The following is a 25959-nucleotide window of genomic DNA, read 5'->3' on the forward strand; positions in this document are numbered from 1 at the left end:
GAATGCATTTTTCATTGCAAAGTTGTCGCCGCCATTAGCGCTTAGTGCCCGCAATGTCTTCGCTGCAGTTGAGTAAAGATATACCCTTAGCTCCGTGTTATGCTGGAACATCTCGGATTTTTCTACATAGTTATTGAAGGTCCATAGAGGTAAACCAATTGTTGAACTCCGGCTTAGTGCAACCTAAAATCTTGGGTAAACTAAGTGTTGAACTTTGGCTTAGTGCGACCTGACATTTTTGATAAACTCAGTGTTGAACTTTGACTTAGTACAACTTGATATCTTTGGTAAACACAGTATTGAACTTCGGCTTAGTGCAGCCTAATATCCTTGGTAAACTGGGTGTTGAACTTTGTCTTCGGAAATGCTGGCGTCTTTGGTAAACTGAGTTTTGGATTTAGGCTTGGCACAAGCTAGCGTCTCTGTTCTGGTAACGCAGACCTGCCAAGTCCTAGGGCATTGTTCCTGAGCGCCCCCTCCGCTGAGCTCATGGTGTCTGCCTGCGGGTTTCAGTTGTGGGGTTAAGTTATTATGTAGGTAGGATTCCTTACATTAAGTTATTATGTGGATAGGATTCCTTGCAAGACAGATTCTCTGTCTCTCTCGTGCGGGCGGCCGACGTCCCGTGTAAGCGACCTCTTGCTCGAGTGTCTTCGTTTCTGTTGCTTTTCACCTGTCCCTCCTTGTCACTTCGTCTCTTTGAGATGCTAACGCTGCTTCTCTCGAGCCAGCTTCAGCGGGCTAGACAATTGAGACCTTCCGCTCCTTGTGGGTGATGAATGATTTGAGATATTGAATTATTGAGACCTTCCGCCTCGCTGGCGATGTTATATTTTGACCTCCGGTGCGTAATAGCTTGATAGCTGAAGCGCTAGCAAACCATTCTACTACTACAGTACTACTACTTATACGAATTGTTGAACTCTGGCTTAGTGCAACCTAAAATTTTGGGTAAACTGAGTGTTGAACTCTGACTTAGCGCAACTTGATATCTTCGGTAAACACAGTACGTATTGAACTTCGGCTTAGCGCAACCAATTATCCTTGGTAAACTGAGTTTTGAACTTCGGCTTCGCAAGAGCTGGCGTCTTTGGTAAACTGAGTTTTGGACTTCGGCTTGGCACAAGCTAGCGTCTCTGTTTTGGTAACGCAGACCTGCAGTGTTCTGCGTTAGACCTTCTCTGCTAGATCCATTGTTGCCGTTTAAAATCTTGCATATTATTGAAGATCGGTACAGTGAATTTTAACAACTGTAAAAACTAATGAATATTATGTGCTATCGTCTGAAAACGAAATTTGTTTTTGTTTGTGAAGAAACACTTGTTAAACAGTTTTATCAACTGTATTTGTCGCATCAACTCACCGTATAGTCGTTATTTAGACATTAGCTAAGTCATATCAGGGTTTCTGTGATTCACTCTCAATTTATTTGGCCGTTTTTGTCACATTATCATTTAGGCACGAAATAAACTCAAATACGCGAAGTAACTACTCTATGTTGGGCCTATGCACAATAATTTTTAACATCTTCTTGTTACTCAATTTTTTTTTTAATTTCGCGAAATTTCATCGCTAGTTGGAATCAACTATTTATCCTATTTCAAATTTTTGAGCAAATTCTGTGATCATGTGATCACGTTTTGTTAAAAATAAAAATATATAAATTTTCATATTTTCTAATTTTGAATAAAAAGCTGAGAGGCATGCACTAAATATAGAATCACCTCGTCCTATGTTGCTATATTGAAACAATGTTTGCTCTAAATACTCCATTTCTCAATCAATACCATAACGCATCAATTTCCTCGCTGAACCCATGTAGACGTAAATATTATTTTTTAACTCAATTTCTCTTCATTTCTGAAGCACCGCAAACTACGCGCCATGTGGACTTTTATACGAGACGTTCCCTATCATGGGGGATTATCTGACGCGTGTCTGTGCTCGTCACAAGTCCTAGGGGGATTGTTCCTGAGCGCCCCACCGCTGAGCTCGCGGTGTCTGATTGCGGGCTTCATTTGTGGGGTTAAGTTATTATGTAGGTAGGATTCCATACATCAAGTTATTATGTACGTAGATAGGATTCACTACAGTACTACTACTTATACGAGACTCCTAGCAGTAGTTAATAATAACGTAGAGGTGATGTACGAGTGATGTTGTGCAGTTTTTCAGTGTTATTTATTCATTGTTTAGTTTAGATGACAGTAGACGTCAATCCATGCAGTATTGTCTTGCATTCCAGTACCTTATGTTTCTGTAGCGTGTAGAGTCTTGTACTCATATTCCTAGCTTCTATATGTGTTATTTATATTTATTGTTCTGATGAATTTACCTTCTTTACAGGAGATTGAAGTGAAGGTCTTGCACCAGCTCTATTTGTATATTCATACTCTTTTATTTTGTGTGTTATTTAATTATTTATTTAGACGAATTCTTCACGTTTTTTAAAGGAGATGGAAGTGAAGGTCTTGCACCAGCTCTAATTATATATTCATACTCTTCTATTTTGTGTGTTATTTAATTATTTATTTAGATGAATTTTTCACGTTTTTTAAAGGAGATGGAAGTGTAGGTTTTGCACTACCTAATCCTAACTAAAAATCATTTTTTCGGATTGATGACGTGCTTCCCGTGTGTCGAGTTTCCAACAAAATAAGCTTAATGATTGCTTTTAATTATTGTTTTACTCGATCGTGTGCTTTTGCGTGCAGTTCTATTTTAAAGTGATATGTTCAAGGATTTCTGAGCGAGGCAGTAATGTTGACTCACCTACTCATTGTTGTTCACTTGAGCGAATTTTGTCATCGAGATTATCGCTAAACTAAAACATTTACAATTATGAATGATAAATAAGCCCTGGTTATTGTTTCGAAATTGAGCTTTCCTATAGCTTTATAGCCACTGCCTTAGTTAATTGTTGTGTCGCACTGTTACTTTGATTGTGTTCTGTTGGAACGAAAGTTAAACCTTGGATGAGATTCGCTTGAACTAAAAACGTGAATGTCTGGCAACTGTTAATTTTGTGGGTTAGCAGAAGCGCTTGTGCTCTAAATGATGACGAGTACCGACAGTAATTGGTGTGGACGAAAGATAAGAAATTTTGACTACATACTATGTTCGAATTTGGAAGATTGATTCGATTATTTCAATGTTATGTTCGAATTTGGAAGATTGATTCAATTATTTCAATGTTATATTTATATTTTGATCGGGCTGAATTTACAGCGCGTTATAGCGCTGTCTTTCGTAGACAAACAATCCTAAATCTTTACTACCACAAATAAGATTGGGCCGGTCAAGGAAATTAGAAAGCCTGTTAACTTGCACCGTCATCAACAGCAGCTCTAAAGCTATTTGACCAAAGTAATGACACTCAAACTCCGTTAATTAAACAAGCACTAAAGTATTTTCGAAGCCAAAGACCGAATGCTATGGAAGAGTGAAGCATTATTCAGTCACTCTCTTCTTCTACGTATAATGATAGATTTATAATCCTTTTCTACTGGCTTTTATACTTCCTGCTGGATCTTCAGCTGAATCAATAAATTCGTTAATCTCTCGGAGTTTTACTCTTCACCCATCAAGTGAGCAAGTCGGTTTACGCAACCTATTGCATGCCAAGTTCGATGTTGAAACTCGGCGAAATCATGCAAAAAATTGTAATTTTGTACAATATTGTCCATGCCCGACCAGTGTCTTACGAAGTAATTAAGTTCTAACTGACAAATAATAAGAAACCCGGTTAAAGAACTTCAAGTTCAATAGCCATGCTATATTAACATTGGACAATTGTCATTTCCTTGATTCGAAAAGCTGAAAAGAAAAGGTCCGCAGTGGCCACAGAAAAGTATGGTCAGATCGTTGGTCAGATAAGGTGGACGTCGATTAGGAGATTGTATGTAGTCTTGGACGCCGTGCCTAGCTCGTGCTTCTTATCGGTCTTATCTTAACTTCACTGATCAAGTTTTCTGTACCCCATGCATTGTTGCTGTAATTTCACAAGAAGAATTTTAAATTAGCAAAAGAGAGACAATTTACCTATAACAAATTTTTTATACGTGTCAATAAAATGCATAAATGGTCTTCTTCGATCAAGCTTCAACGTTATTATTCCTCGATACTCCCGAGAAAGCGCTATGTGCTACAGAGCCATATATTGCTCGAGAATTTTTCTCTTTTTAGAAACAAGGTTTTTCATAGCCATTTTAGTAGTAAAATATGAAACAATCGAGTGTTATAACTCATAAATGTAGTAGTATCAGGTATTTAGAGACTCCCAAACGCATATTTATCGTGATACGATCCATAGCATTTCAATATTTAACTACTGAAGGCGATGCAGCAGGATGCGACATAGTAACAGGCGAAGATTGTACGACAACAGCTGGCTGGGATGCCCGTCTTCTGCGGTTTAGCGCGCCTGTTTTCTCCCGGTGCCGGACGTACAATAACCACACGATCGCAGCGTTGACCACGTACAGTAGGATGACCACCACACTCAGAGCCTGCCAGGACAACATTCATTATTCGACTAAACTTTCTCCAGAGAATGAAGTGAAATTTTTCAGCCAACAAATCGAATGAAATGTTTACGTAATATAGCTTCAACACTTCAGTAATAATGGTGAAGCGTTTAAGAATAGCGGTTTCAGTGTTGTTTGTCCGCTAGCCTTGTCGCCGATTGAGCGATTCTTAACATCGCAGAACATTCTCAGCTTGTTGCGGTTTCGAATACGCAACTAACTGCTCCAATTCTGCTGTGCTTAACCGCCCAGCCTCTTCACCGATTCTGACCAGAAAGTGACGCACAGAGCTGGGATCGAACCCGCACCTCTCTGCTCCAATGATACTCTGAAGTCTGAACTGTAACCTAACCACTAGCCCACCCTGTGGGTGGCCCTTTCCAAGGCTAATTCGGTTGACGTTGAGAGGAATTAACAATTTTCTTTTTCAATTCCTTCAATCAGGATATTGAACCCTGTAACAACATTACATATTCTTACAACTTCTAAATATGAATCAAATTGACCACTTTAAAATATATTTCGTTTTTTATATCGAATTATATAAACAAATTACTATGCTTCAGAGGAGCTACGCGAGTACGATCGAGGTTCTTCCGCAAAGAACAAAACTATTAAAAGTTGGTATGAGGTTGAGTACTGTTGTGTTCAAAGTGGTGACGTTCACCTATAGACATGAAATAAATGTTTACGCTTGTTCATTACCCTAAGTATTTAAAATTAATTAAGTGATAGCACTAAATCTAGACGCTTCTGAGTCATAACTACCGACCTATATTATGATGTGGTAAATCTCCCCAAATCTTTTTTACTTAAAAATAAGAGCCAATACCAGCCCTGTTAAGAGTGAGGAAAAATATGCTCAAATCACTGGGTTTAATAAAACTCTTCTTATCTCTGAAGAGCCAGTGACTTCTCGAGTTTAGAAGATTACAAGAAATCAGATAAGACTACTAATTGTCTTTCTTAAAAACAGCTCATTGGGTCCGTAGAGAATGGTTTAGGTTTTGTTTAGGCTTTGTGTATCGTAACATTAAACCGATTGACAACACAGCATTTAATTTTAATCATGTAGCTGCGTTTTATCTTCGCACTTGCGGTTGAACACTCCACATTATCGTACTGAATGAATTGACAGATGAACTTGCGTGTTTCACAAGCGGAAGCATTAAAATCTTTATATATCGTATTTCTAAGTACACGATGTACAGCAAAGTTTTTATTTATTGTTCAAGGTCGTGTAACTGCGAAGCGATCATTTAGTTTCTCTTAAGCGGTGGCATGTCATAAAATGCACTTTTTGGGCGGTGATATGCAATATAATGCGCTTCCTCTGGCGGTAACACGATATAATGATGTATAATGATGATATGTATTATCCACTCTCGACGTCAAAGCCCACAGCGAGTTTGGATTCTTTCGATACCGTGAGGACCTCTGTGGCCTTGATCATGAGTATTCAAGTGAAATTTTGATTGTTTAGTTGAAATTTGTTTTAAATATACAGGGGTTGGATGACATAAGGGAAACACCTTACATCTTGAATTCGTAATTTTTTTAGCGTGCTATAAACAATGAAACCGTGACATGTTTTTTATGTTTTATTGTTGCTGCTAATTGATATTTCATCCTTGCACAGATATTTTTAGTAAATTTTTGTGTCTCTAACCTAGACGATAACCTATAAATGACAAACCTCTCTAACTTTCAAGGAGGCAAAATTGTTGGTGCTCGTATATGGCAGAAACTTCCCGAATGCTTGACATTTCTAGAGGTACTGTCTCAAAAATAATGACTGCTTTTGAAAGAAAAGGAAAAACATCGTAAGCAATGCACAGGTCTGGCCGAAAGTCGAAGTTGTCATCGCGGTCCAGGCTCGATCAGACCGCGTTTTTGCATGGTTATGAATCGAAAAATCATATCGACTGTAATATGTTTTTTTCATATACAAAACCATACTCTGTTATTTTTTACTTTTTTTACAATTATGGATACTGATGTCGTTAATTATTCGACCGCAGATCGTGTGTTTCTGAGTCAGTACTTATGCTTTTAAGATAAATTCATTGAGACGCAGATTGTAAACAAATTTATACGCTAATTGTCTGTATGTGAACTCACAACAGCCGCGATGGAGTCGGGCAACGTGATGCACGCATAGTCGAAGACCGTGACAGACACTCCGAACACGAGCAGCACGATCGCCGCAACGCACTGCAGCACGTCCTGTGGTACGCATATACAGAATTAATTCAATTGTTAATAATAATATCGGTATCAGCATTAGTTAGGCCATTAGACCTGTCGCTCATTCTTAACAACGCAAAAGATTTATAGCTTGTTGCAGGTCTCAAACCCGCAATTCACTGCTCCAATCTCGGTACTCGGAACTGAAAACACTGGGCCATGCACCCTGCCTACAGCTTGCTACTGCATCTCCCACCCTATTACTATGTTTCTCACTATTTTAACTAAACAAATTACCATATTTTAACCATTTCACGGGATCCCTCTCAGAAACTGTCCATCATCCATGTCATGGCACTCATCGGCGTCGTGAAATGAATGGTAGCATTACTCGTAATAAAAGTACAACCCATGCAAAGCTTCCATTGTATAATCCTAGTAACTCCTAACAAATTTTACTACACGTTGTATCCGTGGACTACTTACGCCTTTAACCCAGTTGGCGTCAGCGATGAGGTTCCTTCCTTTATTCAGTAAATACATTGCCATGCAAATGCCGACGAAGGAATCCAAGCAACAGACGCTGACCGGCAACAGGAACATAATTTCTTCCACGGCACTGGAACGACACTCGCCACTTTCCAAGAACAGCGACAAGCTCAAGAGAAGTAGGATCTAAGGAAACACGATATCACCCTTTTTTGAGAAGCTTAAAAGTGAGAAACTTGCGCTTCTTAGGTAAATATATGCCATGCGACTAGGTAACTCGGTCGAGGACATTTTTAAGGCAGAAAATTCATGTTACCTAAGATTCACAAGTTGCAACTCTACTCCCGCAGCACTGAACTGCGGTGAGGTCAAAAGAAGAATTCAGATGGTGCGTTCTAGTGAACACTTAATGATGCCAAATTACAAAAATGCAGATGTTTTGTAAGATTTTCAGCAGGAAGGGATGAAAAATCTGTACCTTTATCTTTAAATAAAGTTTATTGCTGTACCCAAGATCAAAGTGTAAATACTAAGCTTCAATAGACTGAAGGTGGTAAATAATTGTTCAAGTTCTTTAGAAAGTCCGATAAACATGACTTGACCGAACTTAATGTCTACATTTTTTGCAGATTTAGTGTGAGAAAAATGATAATTTAGAAATATCTATCATATAATTTCGATTATTTACTCACAACTTGAAGACATTTGAGTATCCCTGGAGGTGAAATAAGGAAGTAGAAACAGGCTGCTTTACAACATTTTTTCTCAGATATATCCTCTCCCGCGTCCTCCATTGCTATCCTCCGTCAATTTTTCAGTCCAGAAGGGAATGGGTTCACCTGCGGGACCAAGTTCTTCTCTGCGGCCAGACCAAATGTTTGCACCATTAATAGCAAATTGTACACGATTGCAACTTATTTATTACATAAGTGTTTCCTTCGAATTATCATACTTTATAAATGTAATCGCTATCAAAAAGCAAACCACATTAAGATATTTGATCGAATATGTCTCCTAAAGACCTTCCTACATTTACAAGCTATAGTATGGCAATAGTAGGAAATACTATACCAGATGTTAACTGATAGCGAAAAATTCTAACCTGGAACTTCTTCACTTCCTTGGAACAAGTGGACTGAACGACGCGTCACGTTCAGAAAGAGTTAATGACATCAGTATTAAAGAAAATTAAGTAAATTGTGAATGCTTTAACCGTAAGAACTCGCAATTGTCACCACCGCAGCACATCATTCTCCTCCACAACCAGTTAGCTCTTCGGCCTACCGAACACTTAATTGCGTCCATCGTCCTGCCTTGCAGTCGCCTTCTCTCAAATATCAGTTTATCTCCACAAATCCGTTTTACTGCCCGTATTATCGATAATGAAGCATGTAATCTCCTTATCAGAACTTATGCATATGATAATTAATTCAAAGAGGAAGTTAAAGATAATTATATTTAGGCAATGATTTAAGATAACGGAATTTGAACGAGAGTTGAAAAATGTTCTATTGGGGTCGCCAATGTGCACTTTTATTCTTTGAATTCGCATAAACTGTTTTTAAATTTTGTTAAAAATGCAAATTAAAACATGGTAAATGGATCTTTAGCACACGCGCAATTGAATTGCCGAAGTTGCGTTTCTTAATATGTTGATAACACATTCTGTAAACAGTGCACCAGCTCTCGATAGCCACCATCTGCTATCGTGTACATGATAACGTTGACCATCTATAGATGAAGCACTTCATCAAGTATGTGCAGTGCATGCGGCAACAACACTTTTGATTGGGTTCTCCCACCATCTCAAGGACATTATGAAAATTGAGCTTCACAAGAGTTTTGATAATAGGAGTACTGTGCGGTGTGTGTTTAGTGTGCAGTAAGTGTTCAGTTAGCACAGAGCTGCACACAGTAGCTGCTATATTGGATCCATATTAACATTCAACAGGGTACGAGTGGAATTAATTCAACTCGATCGTTACTGTTGACGTACGACTGCCAGCAAAAATACGTCATTAATCGAACAGACCGTGTTTTTTTTTCAACGGGGAAACATTTTTTTAGATTCAAACGCTTTTAACTTTGTTAACAAACCGACTGCCTATTTAAATTTTCCTTGGCATTTCAAAGAGTTTGAGAATCACAGCTACAAATATTAACATTCTTCAATATGGTGAGTAAGTTTACGCAATTAATAAGCTAGAGTAACAACGTGTTAATTTTAATTCATAAAGCGCAATCACACAATTCTTGCTATAATGTTACCGCGCCAGGACTATATAAGGTAGAAAAACAACTTTGTTAATTCTACCCTCTTATCCATTTCCACGAACAGTAACTTTATTATCCCTGGCTACCTGCATTTCAAGATTCACAATTTGAATCTTGAATCAAGTCACGAAAAATTCATGAATCGGCAACAGGCCATGGGCCTATTTCTTCAGTGCCGACACTTCTATTCTATTCTTCTATTTTATATCATGTTATCCTGCTGCCGATTTGCAGGATTCGAGCTCACCCGAAGACGCGGCCCCCTCACCCTACCCTCGCAACGCGCCCTCGCTGCACACACGCGCCATCCACGTGGGTTTTGAGCCCCGAGGCAACGAGACGCGTGCCCTGGTGCCGCCCCTCACCCTGGCCACCACTTTTGCACAGGCAGACCCCCAGCATAAGGGGGTGAGTCTTCCTCTCTTTCTTGCCCTAAATTTTGCTAATTAATGTTTGTCTTCCAACATGCTATCCGAGATGAACGCCTTCAAGAATAGACTAGACGAAGCTATTCAGGAGCATATGTCCAGTCTTAAAATGCCTAGCAAATTACGGAGCAGGCAATAAGTCCAGCAGCTATCTCAATCAATCGTCAGTTATGGAAAGATCGGGTTCCATAGGCCGGATCCCTTGTGAATCAAGTCACAAAAAAGTCAAGAATCGGCAACAGGACATGGGCCTATTTCTTCAGTGCCGACACTTTTATTCTATTCTATTAAATGTATCTATTTACACAGGTCGAACAGCTAAAACAACGGTGTCAAGCTGCCGAACTTGAAGGCCTGAATTAATTTCCTATGAGCAGCTAGAAAGATCGGGTTCCAAAGGCCGGATCCCTTTTGAATCAAGTCACAAAAAATTCAAGAATCGGCAACAGGCCATGGGCCTATTTCTTCATTGCTGACACTTCTATACTATTAAATGTATCTATTTACACAGGTCGTACAGCTAAAACAACAGTGTCAAGCTGCCGAACTTGAAGGCCTGAATTAATTTCCTATGAGCAGCTAATTGGTCTACCTTTCTTAAAGAAAATCTGTACTTTTTCATATCCTTGAAGCATCAAAAGATAATATTTCAATATACACGTTGATGTTCTTATGACCGCTTGCCAGGAATACTTCTACGGGCGACTCGACAACCCGTCCCGCGCTGCGCTGGAGCGCTCACTGGCAGCGCTGGAGGAGGCTGAGTACGGTAAATGAACGCTTATTTTACTGCCTATGACCCTAAAAATGACTTAAAAGTTCAATCATTACCAAACTGATCATATAAATTAAATTAATGCGGATTGCTCACAATTGATTACATTTATTGTAAACAAAATTTGGGTCGGCACCTGTGTTTCGCTTGCATTAGGAATTCATCACAGGCGTATCTTTCTTTTTTTTTTTTTTGTTTTTGAAAAACTGAAACAATATTCCACCTCAAGAAATACTAAAACGCCTGTCATAATTGTTACTGGCGGTTTCGTTTCCCCGTTATTTTTAATGTTTATTTAATTATCTTTTCGTGACTGACAGCACTTCTCGATCCCAAGCCACTAGGTACGAATAGCATTGACGACGGTAAATGTATCCGAGATCAAAGGGTTAAAGCCTGGAAGTTTGTCTTGACGTCGATTGCTTTGCACACTTATTCTGACTACGTCATTCATCACTTTTTTGACCACCTCATTCATCACTTTTTCTAACCACGTCGATCATCACTTACTTTGACGACATTATGCATTGTTCGTTCACAGCTGTGACGTTTGCCTCCGGCACGGCTGCGATATCCAGTGTGATGCAGCTGCTGCGTGCGGGCGACCACGTACTCGTGAGTCACCACCTCTACTCCGGCACCTGGACTTTCCTCACTAAAATCGCCGCTCGGTGAGTACATTCAATGAGCATCCACCTGCAGTGGTGACTGTAGGATTCTCCAAATATTCAGTCTTCCTTAACTATTCATCGATATTCCAATTCAGAATTTTGAGCTTTTAGTGTAGGGGAAAGGACCGGGTTAAATAAAACCGTGAGGAGACACGTCGAAACGCCATGAATCAGGTTAAATGTTTATTAGTTTTGTGAATAAATTTGAATAGCTGATGTTTAGGTAATCATTTTTATTTATTGCACAACCTCCTGAGTGAGAATATGAATTCATCAATTCCAATGGGTCTATTTAAAACTTAAAACGATGTTTAGTTCTATAATGATATCAAGTGGAAACGGTCCGTTTGAATTCCTCAAATCATTCGCCTAGCAACGCAGAATACAAATAAAAATGCCTTCGTTATGTCAAAATGTTAACTGGTTTGCGGTGCTATTTTTATTAAAATTCAGACAGCATCTGTTGACTTCAGTAACATTGCAAGCCACTTGATTTGTTTTGAAGGCAAGGCTTGGTAGTGGAATTCATCGATATGCGTCAAGCGTCAGAAGTTGCTGCGGCACTCAAGCCGAGCACGCGCATCGTGTGGTTCGAGTCCCCATCCAACCCCACGATGGATCTCGTCGACATCGCAGCTGTTGCCACCATCGTGCAGCAACACAATCAACGCGTTGGTCTGGAACACCTGTCACTCGAGCAGCCGTGAGTACTATTTGCGAATCAGTTTTACTGCATGCAAGTCCATATTGGGAATTACTGTTTAATGATTTTGGATCCATGCTATTTATTCCTACATGTACGGGAAAAATTGTAAATGTTGTGAAATAGCATCTACAGTCTTTAGGTTCACGTGAATTATTCTTTATTGTACGGTAAAATAATTACATGTTGTGAAATATCCTTTACCTTCTTTTGGTTCAACCAAACGACACAGGAACATGGGTAAATATATCACCAGTTGCAGGATTGCGGATAAACGAAACGAACTGGATGTTGAAGCAAGAGCCATATTGGTGGTGGACAACACCTTCATGACGGGAGTGCTGCAGAGACCTCTTCTGCTTGGAGCAGACCTTGTGGTGCACTCTTGCACCAAGTATATCAATGGATCTACTGACGTCATCATGGGTGTGGTGTGCACTAGCAGCAAAAATCTACACGAGAAGCTGAAGTTTATACAAACTGCTTCAGGTGCCATCCCTTCACCTTTCGACTGCTACTTGGTTCAGCGCTCTGTTCGGTGAGAAATTTCGACACCTTTAATTCATTACAAATACGGCTTTCATTCGCTTTCTCCTTGAAAGAACGGTCCATTAGATTAAATTAGAACGACAATGTAAATCCAAGCCAAGAATAATTATTTGACATATTTTGGATATCGTTGTTTGCTTCATTTTCAAATGGAGTTATATTTTACCAGCTTTTTGTTCGCGCTGCAGAACCTTACCCCTGCGCATGGAGCGTCACATGAAGAACGGAATTGCCGTCGCCAAGTTCCTCGAGAGCCACGCGTGCGTGAGGCGCGTCAACCACCCAGGCCTGCCGAGCCATCCTCAGCATAAGGTGGCGTGAGGCATTATAGTAGATCCAGTCTGAAATATATTATCTCATTTTCTTGGTAATTTTGTAAAACGCACGTAGTAGCGAAGAAATAAGCTCCATCCCTGGACATGTTCTCTAGACCCAGTTGGCCACTCTTGCTGGTGGCCAATTCCTAATTAGTTATTTTACTTAGTATTCAAAAAGTTCACTAGTGAAAATAGTCACTATGCTGATAGGAAAAAACTAGGAAGATAAAATGGGGTTTGTATGAAAAAAAGAGGTAAACTCGTCAACAGACCGGGTTTTTATCCTTTCTAATATCCAATTACACGTTTCCCAATTGCTACCATTTACATAACCTGTTATCACTTTTTTACCTTTCAGTTAAGCTCGACTTAAATACGACAATGATTTATCGTACACTCATATGATGATCGTGAATGATACCGTTTCCAGCTAAGCGTTCGACAGTCGTTCGGCCACTCTGGCATGTTGAGTTTCTACTTGAGAGAAGACGACATCGAAAAGTCCAAGACTTTCCTCAAGTCCCTAGCAGTGGTGACTCTCTCAAGCAGTCTGGGCAGCATTGAGAGCCTTGCTGAGCTTCCGTGAGTCCTAATTCATGATTTAAAAAACTATCAAGATTTTTGTCCAGTCATCGAAAAGATTACAATGTTAAAAGTAAACATATATTTATTGACTCTGTCATGAAACAATTGCATTTAACATAACACATTGATCTCGGCGCTGAAGTGTAGGCCTGATGTGGCCTGCCGCCGATTCTTTTCATTTTCGTGCCTTGTTCACAGAAGATCTAATATCGTTTCATTTGACCGGATCATTTCATGACTGACGATAGTTTCAAGTAGCTACTCTGTCTTTGGCGATAATAAATTTGAAGATAATAACTGTAAGTCAAACTGGAACATTAACCTTTTCAATTAGTTTTGTAATAGGCACATCAGAATGATGAAGTAGCTACTTTCTTTTACCGTGTTCTAAATTTTCCCCCCTAGGGTTACAATGTCGCACGCCGGCGTACCAGCAGAAGAAAGAGAGGCGTCAGGTGTCACCGCTGGACTCATCCGCCTTTCAGTCGGTTTGGAAGATGTTCACGACCTGACACGTGACCTTGATCAAGCCTTAAATAAAGCTTTCGGCAACTAATTTCAATTTTGTTTGAAGAGAGCAATGAATTCTTTTTGTTTTGTTTGAAGTTATTTACTATACTTTTTACTATTATCGTTCATTATTCTAAAATAAAAGTAATTAACCTGTTTGTTATTAAATCAGTCTTAGTATAAGAAATAGTCTCATTTTTAGTAAAAGATGATTATACCTTATGCTTAAAGTCAAATCCAGCCGACGTTTATTCGCGATAATTAATAAAATGCCTAGCAAATTACCAGGCAATAAGTCCAGCAGCTATCTCAATCAATCGTCAGTTATAGAAAGATCGGGTTCCAAAGGCCGGATCTCTTGTGGAATCAAGTCATGAAAAGTTCAAGAATCGGCAACAGGCCATGGGCCTATTTCTTCAGTGCCGACACATCTATTCTATTCTATTCTATAAGCTTTTAGTTCACTTATTAGTTATGCACTCATTGCTGAAACTGTAAGAAAATGATATATACACAATTTTTTGGTATTGATATCAAGGATTATGAAATTTCAACATGTATCAATAACGTAAAATTCTAAAAAAAATTTATCTGTTTGCAGTAGCATTTTTTTCAACAATCAATAAATAATAAAATATATGTACATAGTAATTTAAGTCGATGTAGCAGAGTCTGTGTATGTAAATTCAGTTTTCTTTAGCTGAGAAAACAATCACGAACCCGTCGGACATTCGAGCGGCCGGTTTTAAAAACGGTTTTAGTGACACAGAAATATGTCGCAAACACTCAAAAACAAAAAAATTAGATCAGTACTCACAGCAGTGAGCGACAGATAGCGCATTTTCTCGTCCGTCCGTGACGGACGTGACGAGCACAATAGCGCCTTTTATCCATAAACGAGAAAATGCGCTAAAAACGATAATTTTGATTGTATTTAGGTTGCACATTTTTTATTGATTTCGAATTCATTCACCATTTATACTACTACATGTGCCAGAATACGCGGTGAAGAAATTTCCAACAAGCGGTGAAGCCATTCTACTGATTGAATTTCGTGCTTGTAATATCAACCATCCGCTGGAGTTTAGGTCCTAAGAAATTTTTCGATATCTATTACTTGTGAAAGTTACGTGGGTTACCATTAGGAAATTTATCCAGTTGGTCGTTTAGAACGTACATGCTAAATTTGATCAAATCTGTACAGTTTGGGAAGCAAAGTAAAATTGCCATATAATTCACGAATCAAGGTGAAATGGGAAAAATTTCGCGAGCTAAACATCACCGTTAGGTCCTTCTGAATACGTGTACCAAGTTTCATCGGGCTTCGTTTATTAGTTTGGGAGATATTCCTTGGTAACTGAATTTGGGGAGACCAGCCGCGAGTCCGGCCGCAAGTCCGGCCGTAAATTTGTCCGAGACGTGGATTCGTTTCAAGCAGTGCGCTTAATGCTAAGTTTCAGCTCCTCTGTGAACATGTATATCAGTGTTTAGTGCATTACGTGGAAACGAAACTGGTATAAAATTCTGATTCTATGTTGTGAACATTTGTTCCAGAAATTCGCTTCGAAAATTCGCCCCACAGGTGTCGGTGCGGTCTTTTTTTAAGAAAATTGTGGCTGAAAATTTTTTTATGTGCATATGGCTAAATTTACTTCAACACGTTAACTTGAAGAGAAACCCCTCAGGGATAAGAGAAATTGACATTTCGCACACGCAATCGTACTTGAGTACACATGCAATCGTCATGCAATAGTTGTTCTTACGTAACACGTGGAGCGGCCAGCGTGGAGCCGTGGACTAGTATAGTACAGTTAGTACTAGCAGCTGTGCGCCTGTGAGAGTGAGTGTGGGTAGCAGTTACTCTTCAGCTGCCGGGCATACGGTGAGGGTGAGGGGAGTCATTGTTTGACCACTACCGTTTGCCGGCATTTAATTATAATGATAAGCATTATCCATTCATCGTGAGGTTCAAGCTATAAATAATAATATAGCTTTTGCGTCTTTGGTTTTGCATATATGATATGGAACTTTGGAAGTGTGCAGACTTGCGATTTTTGTGCATTTAAAATATCTTGGGTACTTGATTACTTCAATTAGGATACCTAGCCTACTTGTTTAAAGTCATGAAAAGAGAATAAATAGATGAGTTTTCATAGTGTTGTTCCGTGTTGATGATGAAAAATATGTGTATTTAATCAAAAAATGTCTTCAAGTTCAGCTTCAGGAATTAGGCTAGCCTATTAGGCCTAGCTAAGCCACGTTTACAGTTATGCTAGTGGCTGCGGCAGCCTGCCACTTGCCAGCTAGCAGCCTAGGTAAATTTTTTTTACAATTTTAATTTTTACTTTATTCCTTCAGAAATATATAAGAAATGGAGGGGTTTCAGAAAAATAGTGCTACTTTTGCCACTAGAGCAATCCATGTAGGCTGTGAACCGGAGAAATGGAACTCCATGGCTGTAGTACCTCCTATTTCTCTGGCAACAACATTCAAACAAGATGCACCAGCTCAGTTCAAGGTGAGACCATGAGTCACCTTGAAACCCAAGCCTGTGAGGCAGTCAGGCTCAGGCAGTGGCACAAGTGACAAGTCATGAATGGAATTTTGGATTTCTCAATTCCATCCAATCATTCCAATGATGACATGTTTTACTTTTGGCAATTAGGGTTAGCTAATCTGTTAATGGCATTATTTTTGGCATATGAATGATGTGGCAAAACGAGTTGCAAAGTAGGTATCCTAGCACTGATCAGGAATAGAATTCTCTTACTTTGGAATCTTTGGCAGTCCTCTGTTGGAGGAGGCCTGCTAATGATTCTTTGATGCAATTTGATGGTATCATCATGGTAGTATGAAAACCATTTAAAGATTTTAGGAATTTTTCTCCCTTTGTTCAGTAGTCTACTCACTGGCCAGGCTGATTTGAGAACCAGTATCATATTGACAAACTTATAGGGCATTATACTAGGCTCTATTTTCATTCCTTGAATAAATTCTAAATTTGACAGAAATTTTCAAAAGCTATGGTTTAAAATGGTTGTGCCATATGCACATGAATTTTGGGTGCATGAGAACAAAACTTCAGAAATAAATTCTGCAGCATGCCAGCACGGCAGCACCCTTGGTGGTGGCTGAAGTTTAAGCTCATATGACAATAATACATACATTTAGATCACTTTTCATATGTGACTTTATGCTTGAAAATGCACTGATAGTCAGGGCTTGTTGCTCAGAAAAACTAGTTGAAGGTTGTTTTATTTTTTTATCAATCAGTACCTGCAATGGCAGTGCAAATTCTGATGGATTTGTAGACTCAGCAGTCAGCATATCAATTATTTCTCATTTGCTTGCATCAATTGAAACAAAATTTTACTCTTTCATTGGATTTATTATCTTAGAAACTAGGATTTCTTGTCTACAATGTAAATTTAATTGGCTGACATTAAATTTTTCAGTAATCTGAACTAACAAAGGAAGCTTGTGCAGCAATGATAGCTATATAATCAATTTATCAATACATAATAATAATATAGTACATACTGCAAGTGCAAGTTGATACTTGGCATACATTCCTGGAAACTATTTTGAAAGTAAGCTAATGGCCATTGGACACTCAATCTAAGCCTATTATATATAGATAGTCAATTTTTTAACAGTTCAAGACTTCAAGCTAGGTTCAATAGTATGGTACCATATCAAGAGTCAATCTATAAATGCTTTTTACAAATTACAATAAACCATTTTTTTGTGCAGCAATATGAGTACAGCAGGTCTGGCAACCCAACTCGCGACTGCCTGGAGAAATGTCTTGCTTCATTGGAAGAGGCTCAGTTTGGTGTGTTCAATATCATGTGATGTTGCTTATCATCCTTCTAGCGAGGTCAACTGCACAACATGCATAGTTTGAAGGCAAATATTCTTACTGCACGGACAAAAATCTTCCCTGAATAGACTACATATATTTTACAGTTAATATGTTTGAGCATAAGTTATGATTTTGCATTCTTACTTGATCACTGAAAAATGATGAAAAATTTTCCTCTGAATCTTAAGTTAATCTCTATATCTAGATTAGAATGAAGATTTTTGTGCACCAATTAAACATTCCAAGTCTAATACTCGCCCAATTTATTAAAAGATATTGGCACAAATGATGACACATGTTTTTGAATTACACACTATCTATATACAAACTGGAAACAGAATTTGACACTTTCTTGATTTGGTAAAAGATTAGAGTAAGCCCCTGATACAATTATGTATTGCTGAACCTACAGTACGGTAGTAGACTTCATGCATACCTACCTCAAAGACTTGTAGCAGCAACTGTTCTGTATTTGAAATTTTCATTAACATTTTTAAATATCTATTAGCAACAATGATTTCACACTGAAGATTCAAGACCATCAGAGTAAGTGTTTTTCATTCTAAAATAATTTTGTTCACTGTTGTATATTCAAATCTAAATAAGAGTTAATGTAACACATTTAGAAATCTTTATCCCTAATTAGCAATGTTAGAAAGTTTTGTATTTTTCCCTAGGTCTGGTGTTTGCGTCAGGACTGGCAGCAACTACGACTGTCATGCACCTACTCTCGGCTGGAGATCATTTCATAACCATGGATGATCTTTATGGTGGCACCAACAGGTAATTTTCTCCCTCATAATAAGATTTTGCTACATCCATTCTGCTCAGAAGTTCCTACATCCATTCATCCAATCCAAACGACTACTACATCCATTCATCCAATCAACTGCCACATTCATGTGGCTCAGTAGTCAGTACTCACATTTAAATCACATGCCCATCTTAATGATTTGGCCATCTTTCAGTGTAACTGCCGTCTGTAGTAGCAGTAGGACTGTGAGGCGCCTTAGCATAACTGTGTTCTGCCTGGCGCAACTTTGTGTGTGCTTTTTCAGTGCTTGAAACAGCATTTCAGCTGCGTCATTTCCGAATGTAAATTTTTACCTCTCATGAGAAATTTATGGTACAGACAACCGAGATTGAACGAAATCCTGCAGCATGAACTTGCCCTAAAGTTTTTGAGAAACTAATTCCCTATCCATTCCCCTGATCAATCCTAAATATTTGAGGTTAGTCTCACAGCAAAAAAAGAACTCTGGATGTATCTCTTTCACAAGTTTATTCACTGCATGTCCAGGCTCCAGTCTTGAACACTACCACGGTATTCAATATACCCTATGTATATAAAGAATAAAAGAAATTTAGTTAGCTTACATTTTGTTGACTGGAGTTCAACAAATGAATGATGGAAACTCTGACAGGGCATAGAAGACATTTTGTTAGCAAGTATTTCCACTAAACTATTTTGGTCAACAGATATTTCCGCAAAATTGTGGCCCGGCAAGGCATCTCGGTGGACTTTGTTGACACCACCAAGCTGGAGCTTATCCCTCCTCTGCTAAAAAACAACACGAAGCTCATATGGCTCGAGACTCCGACCAACCCTACCCTCAAAGTGACTGACATTGCAGCTGTTGTCAAGATTGCCAAAGACTTTAATAAAGGTTTGTTTAGTGAGATCTTTAGAAAATAACCCTGATATCTTCCTTTTAACTTCAAAAGTTTGCCTTTTATACTTTAAATGCTTATCCATATTTTAGCCAAGGTTTAAATGAAGTAGATATTCTAAAGTTTGGCAACTTGTTACCTTTTTCAGTAATTAAAAAAAATTATCCTAGCGGTATGCCAGAGAATATTCTTTAAAAATCTTTGATGAATTCTATCGTGGAACTTTCAGCATTATTTTGTTGTTATTGGTAATGGTTATGTGGTATCTCGGGGAGATATTGTACCGACTCTGTACTAACTTGTTTTCAATGAGCTCTAATATTTGTCATCGTGACATCATCATCCTAAAGAACCAATGGCCTCTGAAGTAAACTATGCAATTGTTATCCCCAGATATCATTGTTGTTGTTGACAACACGTTCCTGTCGCCGTACTTCCAGCGCCCTCTGACGCTGGGCGCTGACCTGGTCCTGCATTCATGTACCAAGTACCTGAACGGCCACACTGACGTCGTCATGGGCGCCGTGTGCACCTCCAACAACGAGCTACACGACAGGCTGCGATTCCTTCAAAATGCTATTGGTGAGTGCATTCTATTCCGGCGTTAGGTGCTCATCAAAAGTTTTGTTTTGATCGTTTATAGTTGGTCGAGAATGTCAAGTAAAGTCTTGAATACATTAGTTTCATGATTAGTTCAACTTGAATCTTGAAGCTGCTTCCATAATATGCCTAACTAACATTACTGCATATTGCATAACAGTCTGAAGGTATCAGTCATATCGTGATTTTCGTCGTTTTTTTGTTATTTTACAGTGATATAATATATAACAATATAATACATTGATATAATATGATTGTATTATTTACTGGCAAGTATCCAGTATTATATCCATACAGAAGAGAAGTTTCTGAGTTCACCTAGACTTAAACTGGAAAAGTTAAGATATGTAATGGCAATCAGGCAAAAGTGGTCTCACCTTCCCAATGGAAATTATTGACCATTATACAATGACGTCTCATGCTCGGGCCAAGACTCAACTGTTTTCACATCACAGTGAAACGTAAATGCATCTCTTTATTCGTTACAATTATTTTCAAGTTTGTACTATCTATTTCCCTAAATTCAAATGAAGAACACTGCTGGATGCTAGGTTTGGTCCATTCGAAGGTTAGGCTAGGCTTTCGATTCGAAGGCTAGGTTTGGTTATGTTCGAAGTGAATCTTATAATTTATGTAGGTATGTACCATACATAATTGGAGTCCATGTTGCAGGAGGCACGCCAAAAACTGGTAGACTTGGTTCATTCGATGTCATTTTGAAGCAAATCCTATAATTTATTAAAGTACAGTGCATAATTGAAATGAATGTTGCAGGAGGCGTGCCGTCTCCATTTGACTGCTACCTTGTGAACCGGTCCCTGAAGACGCTTGCGGTGAGGATGACTCAGCACGGCAAGAGTAGTCTTGCTGTGGCCAAGTTCCTCGAGCAGCACCCAGCCGTGGAGAAAGTCCTGCACCCTGGACTGCCATCCCATCCGCAGCATGAGGTTTATCACTCGTTTTTAGCGCATTTTCTCATTTATGAAAAAAATGCACTATTGTGCTCGCCATGTCCGTCTGTCCGTGTATCTGTCCGTTCGTGACTTCATGTTTTCGGCGACGAGATTATGCGCGCTCTGTCACTCACTGCAGTGAGTACTGAATTATATTTTTTCTTACTTTCTGTTGTAAAACATCTTAATTTCCTCGAATAAGGCATGTATGTAATAAATATAAAGCGGAAATTAGTGATGTAATGTAAATTTTCTCGGCATGTATATGATAATTTCCTTCTGCCTGCTGAGAATTTATAATGTACTGGTGAAAATTAGTTTCCAGAAGCTTGCTGAGATATGCGTCTTGGGCTGCTATGTGGGCATAATTAACAGTATTTTACTTTGAAGTCCATTGCCAAATCTCTTATTTTCAGCTGGCAAAGCGGCAGTGCTACGGCCACTCTGGTATGATCACTGTCTACATCAAAGGCGATGACATCAACATCACCAAGAAGTTCTTTGAGAGCCTCAAACTCTTCACCCTGGCCGAGAGCTTGGGAGGCTACGAGAGTCTTTGCGAACTCCCGTAAGAAGGAGGGTCAATGATGTCTTTGAATTTGTTTAGTTGGAGCCCTTGCATGGTATATAACTTTTTTCTGCGTTTAATGTCAACGATATCGTATTCTACTAATAGGTATTATTTTTGTTACATTAATTTGACTGTTTAATAGGTCGTTGATGACTCATGCGTCCGTGTCAGCCGAGGAGCGCGCCAAGCTCGGGATCACAGACAGTTTGGTGCGCCTCTCAGTGGGCCTCGAGGACACCCAGGAGCTCATCTCAGACCTCGACCAGGCGCTCAAGGCTGCCGTGAGTCCTCATCTAATTACTCTACAATAGTCTACTCTTATTAATGGCCTGTTGCACTTGCTCATGCGACCACTCTTCTCAACAGAGATCGTGGCCTCTGTTGTCGCCCTCATGAATCAACAGTCCATATTTTGACTTTTTGCCAAACACTGCCAAACATATGAATATTTTTCACTGCCAAACATATGAATATTTATTACTAAATCATTTAGAAACCTTACCTCTTTATATTAATAAACCTCGAAGATTCATTAAATTGCTAATTTATATTCCTCAATATTCGGGGAAGATACGTACTAGTGTCTAACTATCTTAATTGCTCTAGAAATTGTGTACGAAAAATATGTCCCGGTGATTGTCTCGCTAGGAATTGAACGGTGTCATTTAAATTCTGAAGTTGAATGAAATCATCAATAAACTCGAGCAACCTTGTGTAAAGCCATATATCCGATAGCTATTTTATTGACGTATGAATGTTCAGAGTGAGTGATGAAATTTTAAATCTTGGATGCATTTGTCTACAGGTGGCGTGAATGTCGTGCCGTACTGATGAGAGCGGCACGCAACCTGGCCAGTCTTAGCCTTCCTCGGATAAGCCCGATTGCTTCTTCCATCTGCCGCCGTAGCCAACTTCACCAATTATCATAAGCATTTTAGAATTGGCTTACGCATTGCTTTTCTGACGTAAATATATCCATGCTGTCAGTTACATGCCCATTATTATCGCCTGTTCTTTATTTGTGACCAACGCAGTTTATCTTGTTTTTAACATATTTAAGGATGTTAATAAAATGATAGAAGTGGAGACCATCTTCGGGTGCCCACACCGAATTTTCGGATGTGTCCCCAGCAAATATATCTTCAGTTGTTGTTCAAGATTGAATTCTGAATTTATACCGAGTCTTCATTAATAGCAAATTAGTGATGCGTGATTGGTTGAATTTTGAAAGGCTCAATGTAGCTATGCCTGTTATAAACTTTTCATCTCTTGGACGCCGTTTTTAGAAACGCCGCAGTAGTCATTTTCTCTTGGACGCCGCAGTAGTTATTTTCTCATTTGATTTGTTGCATCATTTAGACCTTTGTAATTAGAGCAGTAGCCATTTTCTCACTTTTTTACATCATTTAGAGTTGGTATTTCGTAACTCGTAGATCTTCAGTATTATTTCAACAAATTTTAATTTTTTTAAGGCATTATAGCAAATGCCCTTCAGTTGCGCCGTTCGATCCTATGCTTTGTTAGTAGCTTTACCATATATGTGACTTCCAATTAGCGAGCTTGTGCTCAAAACTTCATGCGCTGAAGCTTTGTTGATTTTTAATGAATTGAAAGCGATAATAAATAAAACTTCTTCCAATAATGCATTATCTTGTTGGGCATGGAAAATTTGACTTCATGTTTGAAACTCGAACTTAGAAAGTTGTGTTTACAAAATGCTGTTTTCATTGATTTAATGATTGCTTATCGCCACTTGCCAGAATGAAGTCTTGTATCATGTTTTACGGCTTGCTTTCTTGCAGTGAAAGTTTGTGATCTGTTGAAGTTAAATCATACGGCATTTATTGAGGCGGCCAGACCGTCACAACTTGTCAGTGTGAGAGTGGTTTTGATTATTTATTCTCATAGATTGAATTAATTTTCATGCCTAGTCTTTGTTAAGATATGTATCAATTTGTAAGGAGGTTTCCGATTTTTCTAAGTATCTATTTGCCATGCCCAGTCTTTTTCAAGAAATATAATCGCTTTGGAAGGCGGTTTCCGATTTTTCTAAGTAATTGATGTTTTCTGAATGATTGTTTTAGTTGATGACGTTTTTATGAGCTCTGCTCTAATGCTTACCGTGATTTATCTTGCTTTTATGTAAGATGTTTGCTAATTATTTTGGTAGTTTGATGCAATTTTGACACCAATCTCTAGTATCTGCCAGTTTTAGTATTTCTGCAATGGTTCTTAGAGAAAATGTTGCATTATTGGTCGATATTTTCCTGAATGTTGGTTGAACTTGAAGTTTTTGATTTGATTTTGTAGGAGATTTTGAAGTATTGATTGCTTTCCTCTTTTGATAAGCCATTAGTTACGACAATTGATCGCCTCTAACTTATATTTTGGCCAGCATAACTTCGAACCCCTATAAAGTTAGCACTGTGGATCGCCAATTACGATGTTGTTCTTCCAAACGGGCCTTCGCTGCAACATCGGCCGCACTGCTGAATTATTGACTTGTTTTTAAATTTGTTACACTGGGCTCCTCAGCCTTCATATGATCTTGCTCCTTACCGAGCAAGCTTCAGCGGCCATCCTTCAAAGGCTCACTTGCTATCCTGTAGGTGGCTACTTGATGCCGCGCAAGCTTCAGCGGTCATCCTTCAAAGGCTCACTTGCTATCCTGTAAGCGGCTACTTGATGCCACGCAAGCTTCAGTGGCTATTCTTCAAAAGCTCACTTGCCATCCTGTAGGCGGCTACTTGATGCCGAGTAAGCTTCAGCGGCCATCCTTCAAAGGCTCCTTTACCATCCTGTAGGCGGTCTACGCAAGCCATCACTGATGCTCATATTGAGCCCGTTATCCGGTGTACTTTTTTCTCCGTTGTTGAATAATAATAAATCTATTGTGGCTTGTTAACTGGGCCCTTTCATTTGCTTTAGTAACCTTGACACATTCTTGTACACCGTAACAATATCATTTTTGTTGAAATTTCAATAGAATGAAGATAGTATAGTTTTTACGGTGTATTGTCTAAGTGAGATACCAGCTTATTGAGTGAACACGACTTGTACGTGACAATTGATGAATTAAGTTTTACCTTCCGTTGCAGTAAGCAACGAGTTTTCTAGAGACGGATCACAGCGTTTTTATTAATGCACGTATTCTAATAATTCATAGTGGTGAACAAGTTCACATGATAGTTGAATTCTGTGGCGTTATGTATGAATTATCTATTGTTTGATTAATACAATTAGTTGGTTAGTTAGTTGTCAGTAAGACAAATGTTTTACAATATGATGAGCTCAATTCCTGAAGGACAAGAACGATCGTTTTATCTGAAAAATAGAGAATTGATCATTGCCCAAATGAGACCTTTGCACCGTGCACCGTAAATATTTCAGAACGTTTCCTTATCAACCGGCTATGTTGATACAGAGAAGGAATTTTTAAATTACTCGATTAGTCGATGAAAAATTAGATTTGGAAGAGGCTAGAACGGAAGCCGGACCACCTGATCGAGGGTTATTATACGCTGAGGTATTTCACGGCTAGCGGCTGTCGTGCCGTTGAGCTTCCACTTGGCTGAACAATACGAGAGATTTGCTAAGAAAAATACGTCGATGATTTTCCATTCAGTTACCAGATTCTTTTCTTCACTTAGAGCGAATTTATTCCAAGCGTGATGATAACATACATGGTTATATAATATATGTAGATAATCATGTACGATAGGATATATATGATAATAAGCTTCATATATGAAAGGATTTGATTTTACTTCGCGCATTATTCGAGTCCTTAACTGACTTGAAAGTATTTGACTTTGAGAGTATACTAGATTTGACTTTGAGAGTGATATAAGTCTGAACATGAAATGAATCCCACAGTGATAAGACTCCGAACGTGATAAGACTTCGAGTGTGACTTGAATTCTTTTAAGTTATGACTGTACCTGAGGCATTCAAAAGAATTAGATTCATGCATTTGTTTCTATAGAATCTAATTATATACTTTTTGGTCGCTAGTCACTTTCCAAGATTGAAAGTCGAAAAAAACTGCCTTGTTATGCATCGGAATATCTTTTAACGTACGTGCATTAGATTATTTAATGACGTATTATCGGGAGATACTGTATGATAATTTCACTGCGTAACTCCGTATTTACTGAACCAAAGAAGAAAGAGAGATTTGAATTTTTAAAACGTAAGCTTGGCCAATCGGCTATCGGCTAAATCAGTGGTTCCCAAACTTTTTCAGGCTGGCGCCCCCTTTGGTTCTCTAGTGAATTTCTAGCGC

The 25959-nt window shown here is 38.8% G+C and overlaps 3 protein-coding genes across 3 annotated transcripts; 2 read left to right on the top strand and 1 right to left on the bottom strand.

The window, feature by feature from the left end:
* Window positions 1–3748: 3748 nt before the first annotated feature.
* Window positions 3749–8508, bottom strand: LOC108668618. Its single transcript, XM_018155859.2, has 5 exons — window positions 8305–8508; window positions 7895–8061; window positions 7200–7388; window positions 6648–6752; window positions 3749–4508 (listed from the first exon to the last, which is right to left on the bottom strand). The coding sequence occupies exons 2-5, from the start codon at window positions 7994–7996 to the stop codon at window positions 4317–4319; spliced, it is 588 nt and encodes a 195-aa protein (XP_018011348.1). The 5' UTR covers window positions 7997–8061; window positions 8305–8508; the 3' UTR covers window positions 3749–4316.
* A 549-nt stretch (window positions 8509–9057) lies between these two features.
* Window positions 9058–14172, top strand: LOC108668617 (putative cystathionine gamma-lyase 2). Its single transcript, XM_018155858.2, has 9 exons — window positions 9058–9378; window positions 9711–9884; window positions 10592–10673; window positions 11221–11350; window positions 11856–12053; window positions 12316–12591; window positions 12791–12914; window positions 13350–13501; window positions 13910–14172. Exons 1-9 carry the CDS (start codon window positions 9376–9378, stop codon window positions 14058–14060), a joined length of 1290 nt encoding a protein of 429 aa, XP_018011347.1. The 5' UTR covers window positions 9058–9375; the 3' UTR covers window positions 14061–14172.
* A 1624-nt stretch (window positions 14173–15796) lies between these two features.
* Window positions 15797–24579, top strand: LOC108668619 (cystathionine gamma-lyase). Its single transcript, XM_018155861.2, has 10 exons — window positions 15797–15896; window positions 16373–16532; window positions 17768–17849; window positions 18557–18662; window positions 19359–19546; window positions 19944–20132; window positions 20925–21097; window positions 21520–21671; window positions 21817–21955; window positions 22480–24579. The coding sequence occupies exons 2-10, from the start codon at window positions 16386–16388 to the stop codon at window positions 22486–22488; spliced, it is 1185 nt and encodes a 394-aa protein (XP_018011350.1). The 5' UTR covers window positions 15797–15896; window positions 16373–16385; the 3' UTR covers window positions 22489–24579.
* Window positions 24580–25959: the final 1380 nt, after the last annotated feature.

This window comes from Hyalella azteca, unplaced genomic scaffold (genome assembly GCF_000764305.2).
Source record: "Hyalella azteca isolate HAZT.00-mixed unplaced genomic scaffold, Hazt_2.0.2 contig15891, whole genome shotgun sequence".
NCBI classification, from domain to species: Eukaryota; Metazoa; Arthropoda; class Malacostraca; order Amphipoda; family Hyalellidae; genus Hyalella; species Hyalella azteca.

Excerpts from the sequence above, each read along its gene's own strand:
- LOC108668619 (XM_018155861.2), top strand. The coding sequence starts at position 16,386 with ATGGAGGGGTTTCAGAAAAATAGTGCTACTTTTGCCACTAGAGCAATC. Across the intron at positions 17,850-18,556 it reads ATTGGAAGAGGCTCAGTTTG|GTCTGGTGTTTGCGTCAGGA; the intron begins GTGTGTTCAATA and ends ATTTTTCCCTAG. Across the intron at positions 20,133-20,924 it reads ATTCCTTCAAAATGCTATTG|GAGGCGTGCCGTCTCCATTT; the intron begins GTGAGTGCATTC and ends TGAATGTTGCAG.
- LOC108668617 (XM_018155858.2), top strand. Across the intron at positions 9,885-10,591 it reads CAGACCCCCAGCATAAGGGG|GAATACTTCTACGGGCGACT; the intron begins GTGAGTCTTCCT and ends ACCGCTTGCCAG. Across the intron at positions 13,502-13,909 it reads GAGAGCCTTGCTGAGCTTCC|GGTTACAATGTCGCACGCCG; the intron begins GTGAGTCCTAAT and ends TTTCCCCCCTAG.
- LOC108668618 (XM_018155859.2), bottom strand. The coding sequence starts at position 7,996 with ATGGAGGACGCGGGAGAGGATATATCTGAGAAAAAATGTTGTAAAGCA. Across the intron at positions 7,389-7,894 it reads TACTCAAATGTCTTCAAGTT|ATCCTACTTCTCTTGAGCTT; the intron begins GTGAGTAAATAA and ends GTGTTTCCTTAG. Across the intron at positions 6,753-7,199 it reads ACGCCAACTGGGTTAAAGGC|GACGTGCTGCAGTGCGTTGC; the intron begins GTAAGTAGTCCA and ends TGCGTACCACAG.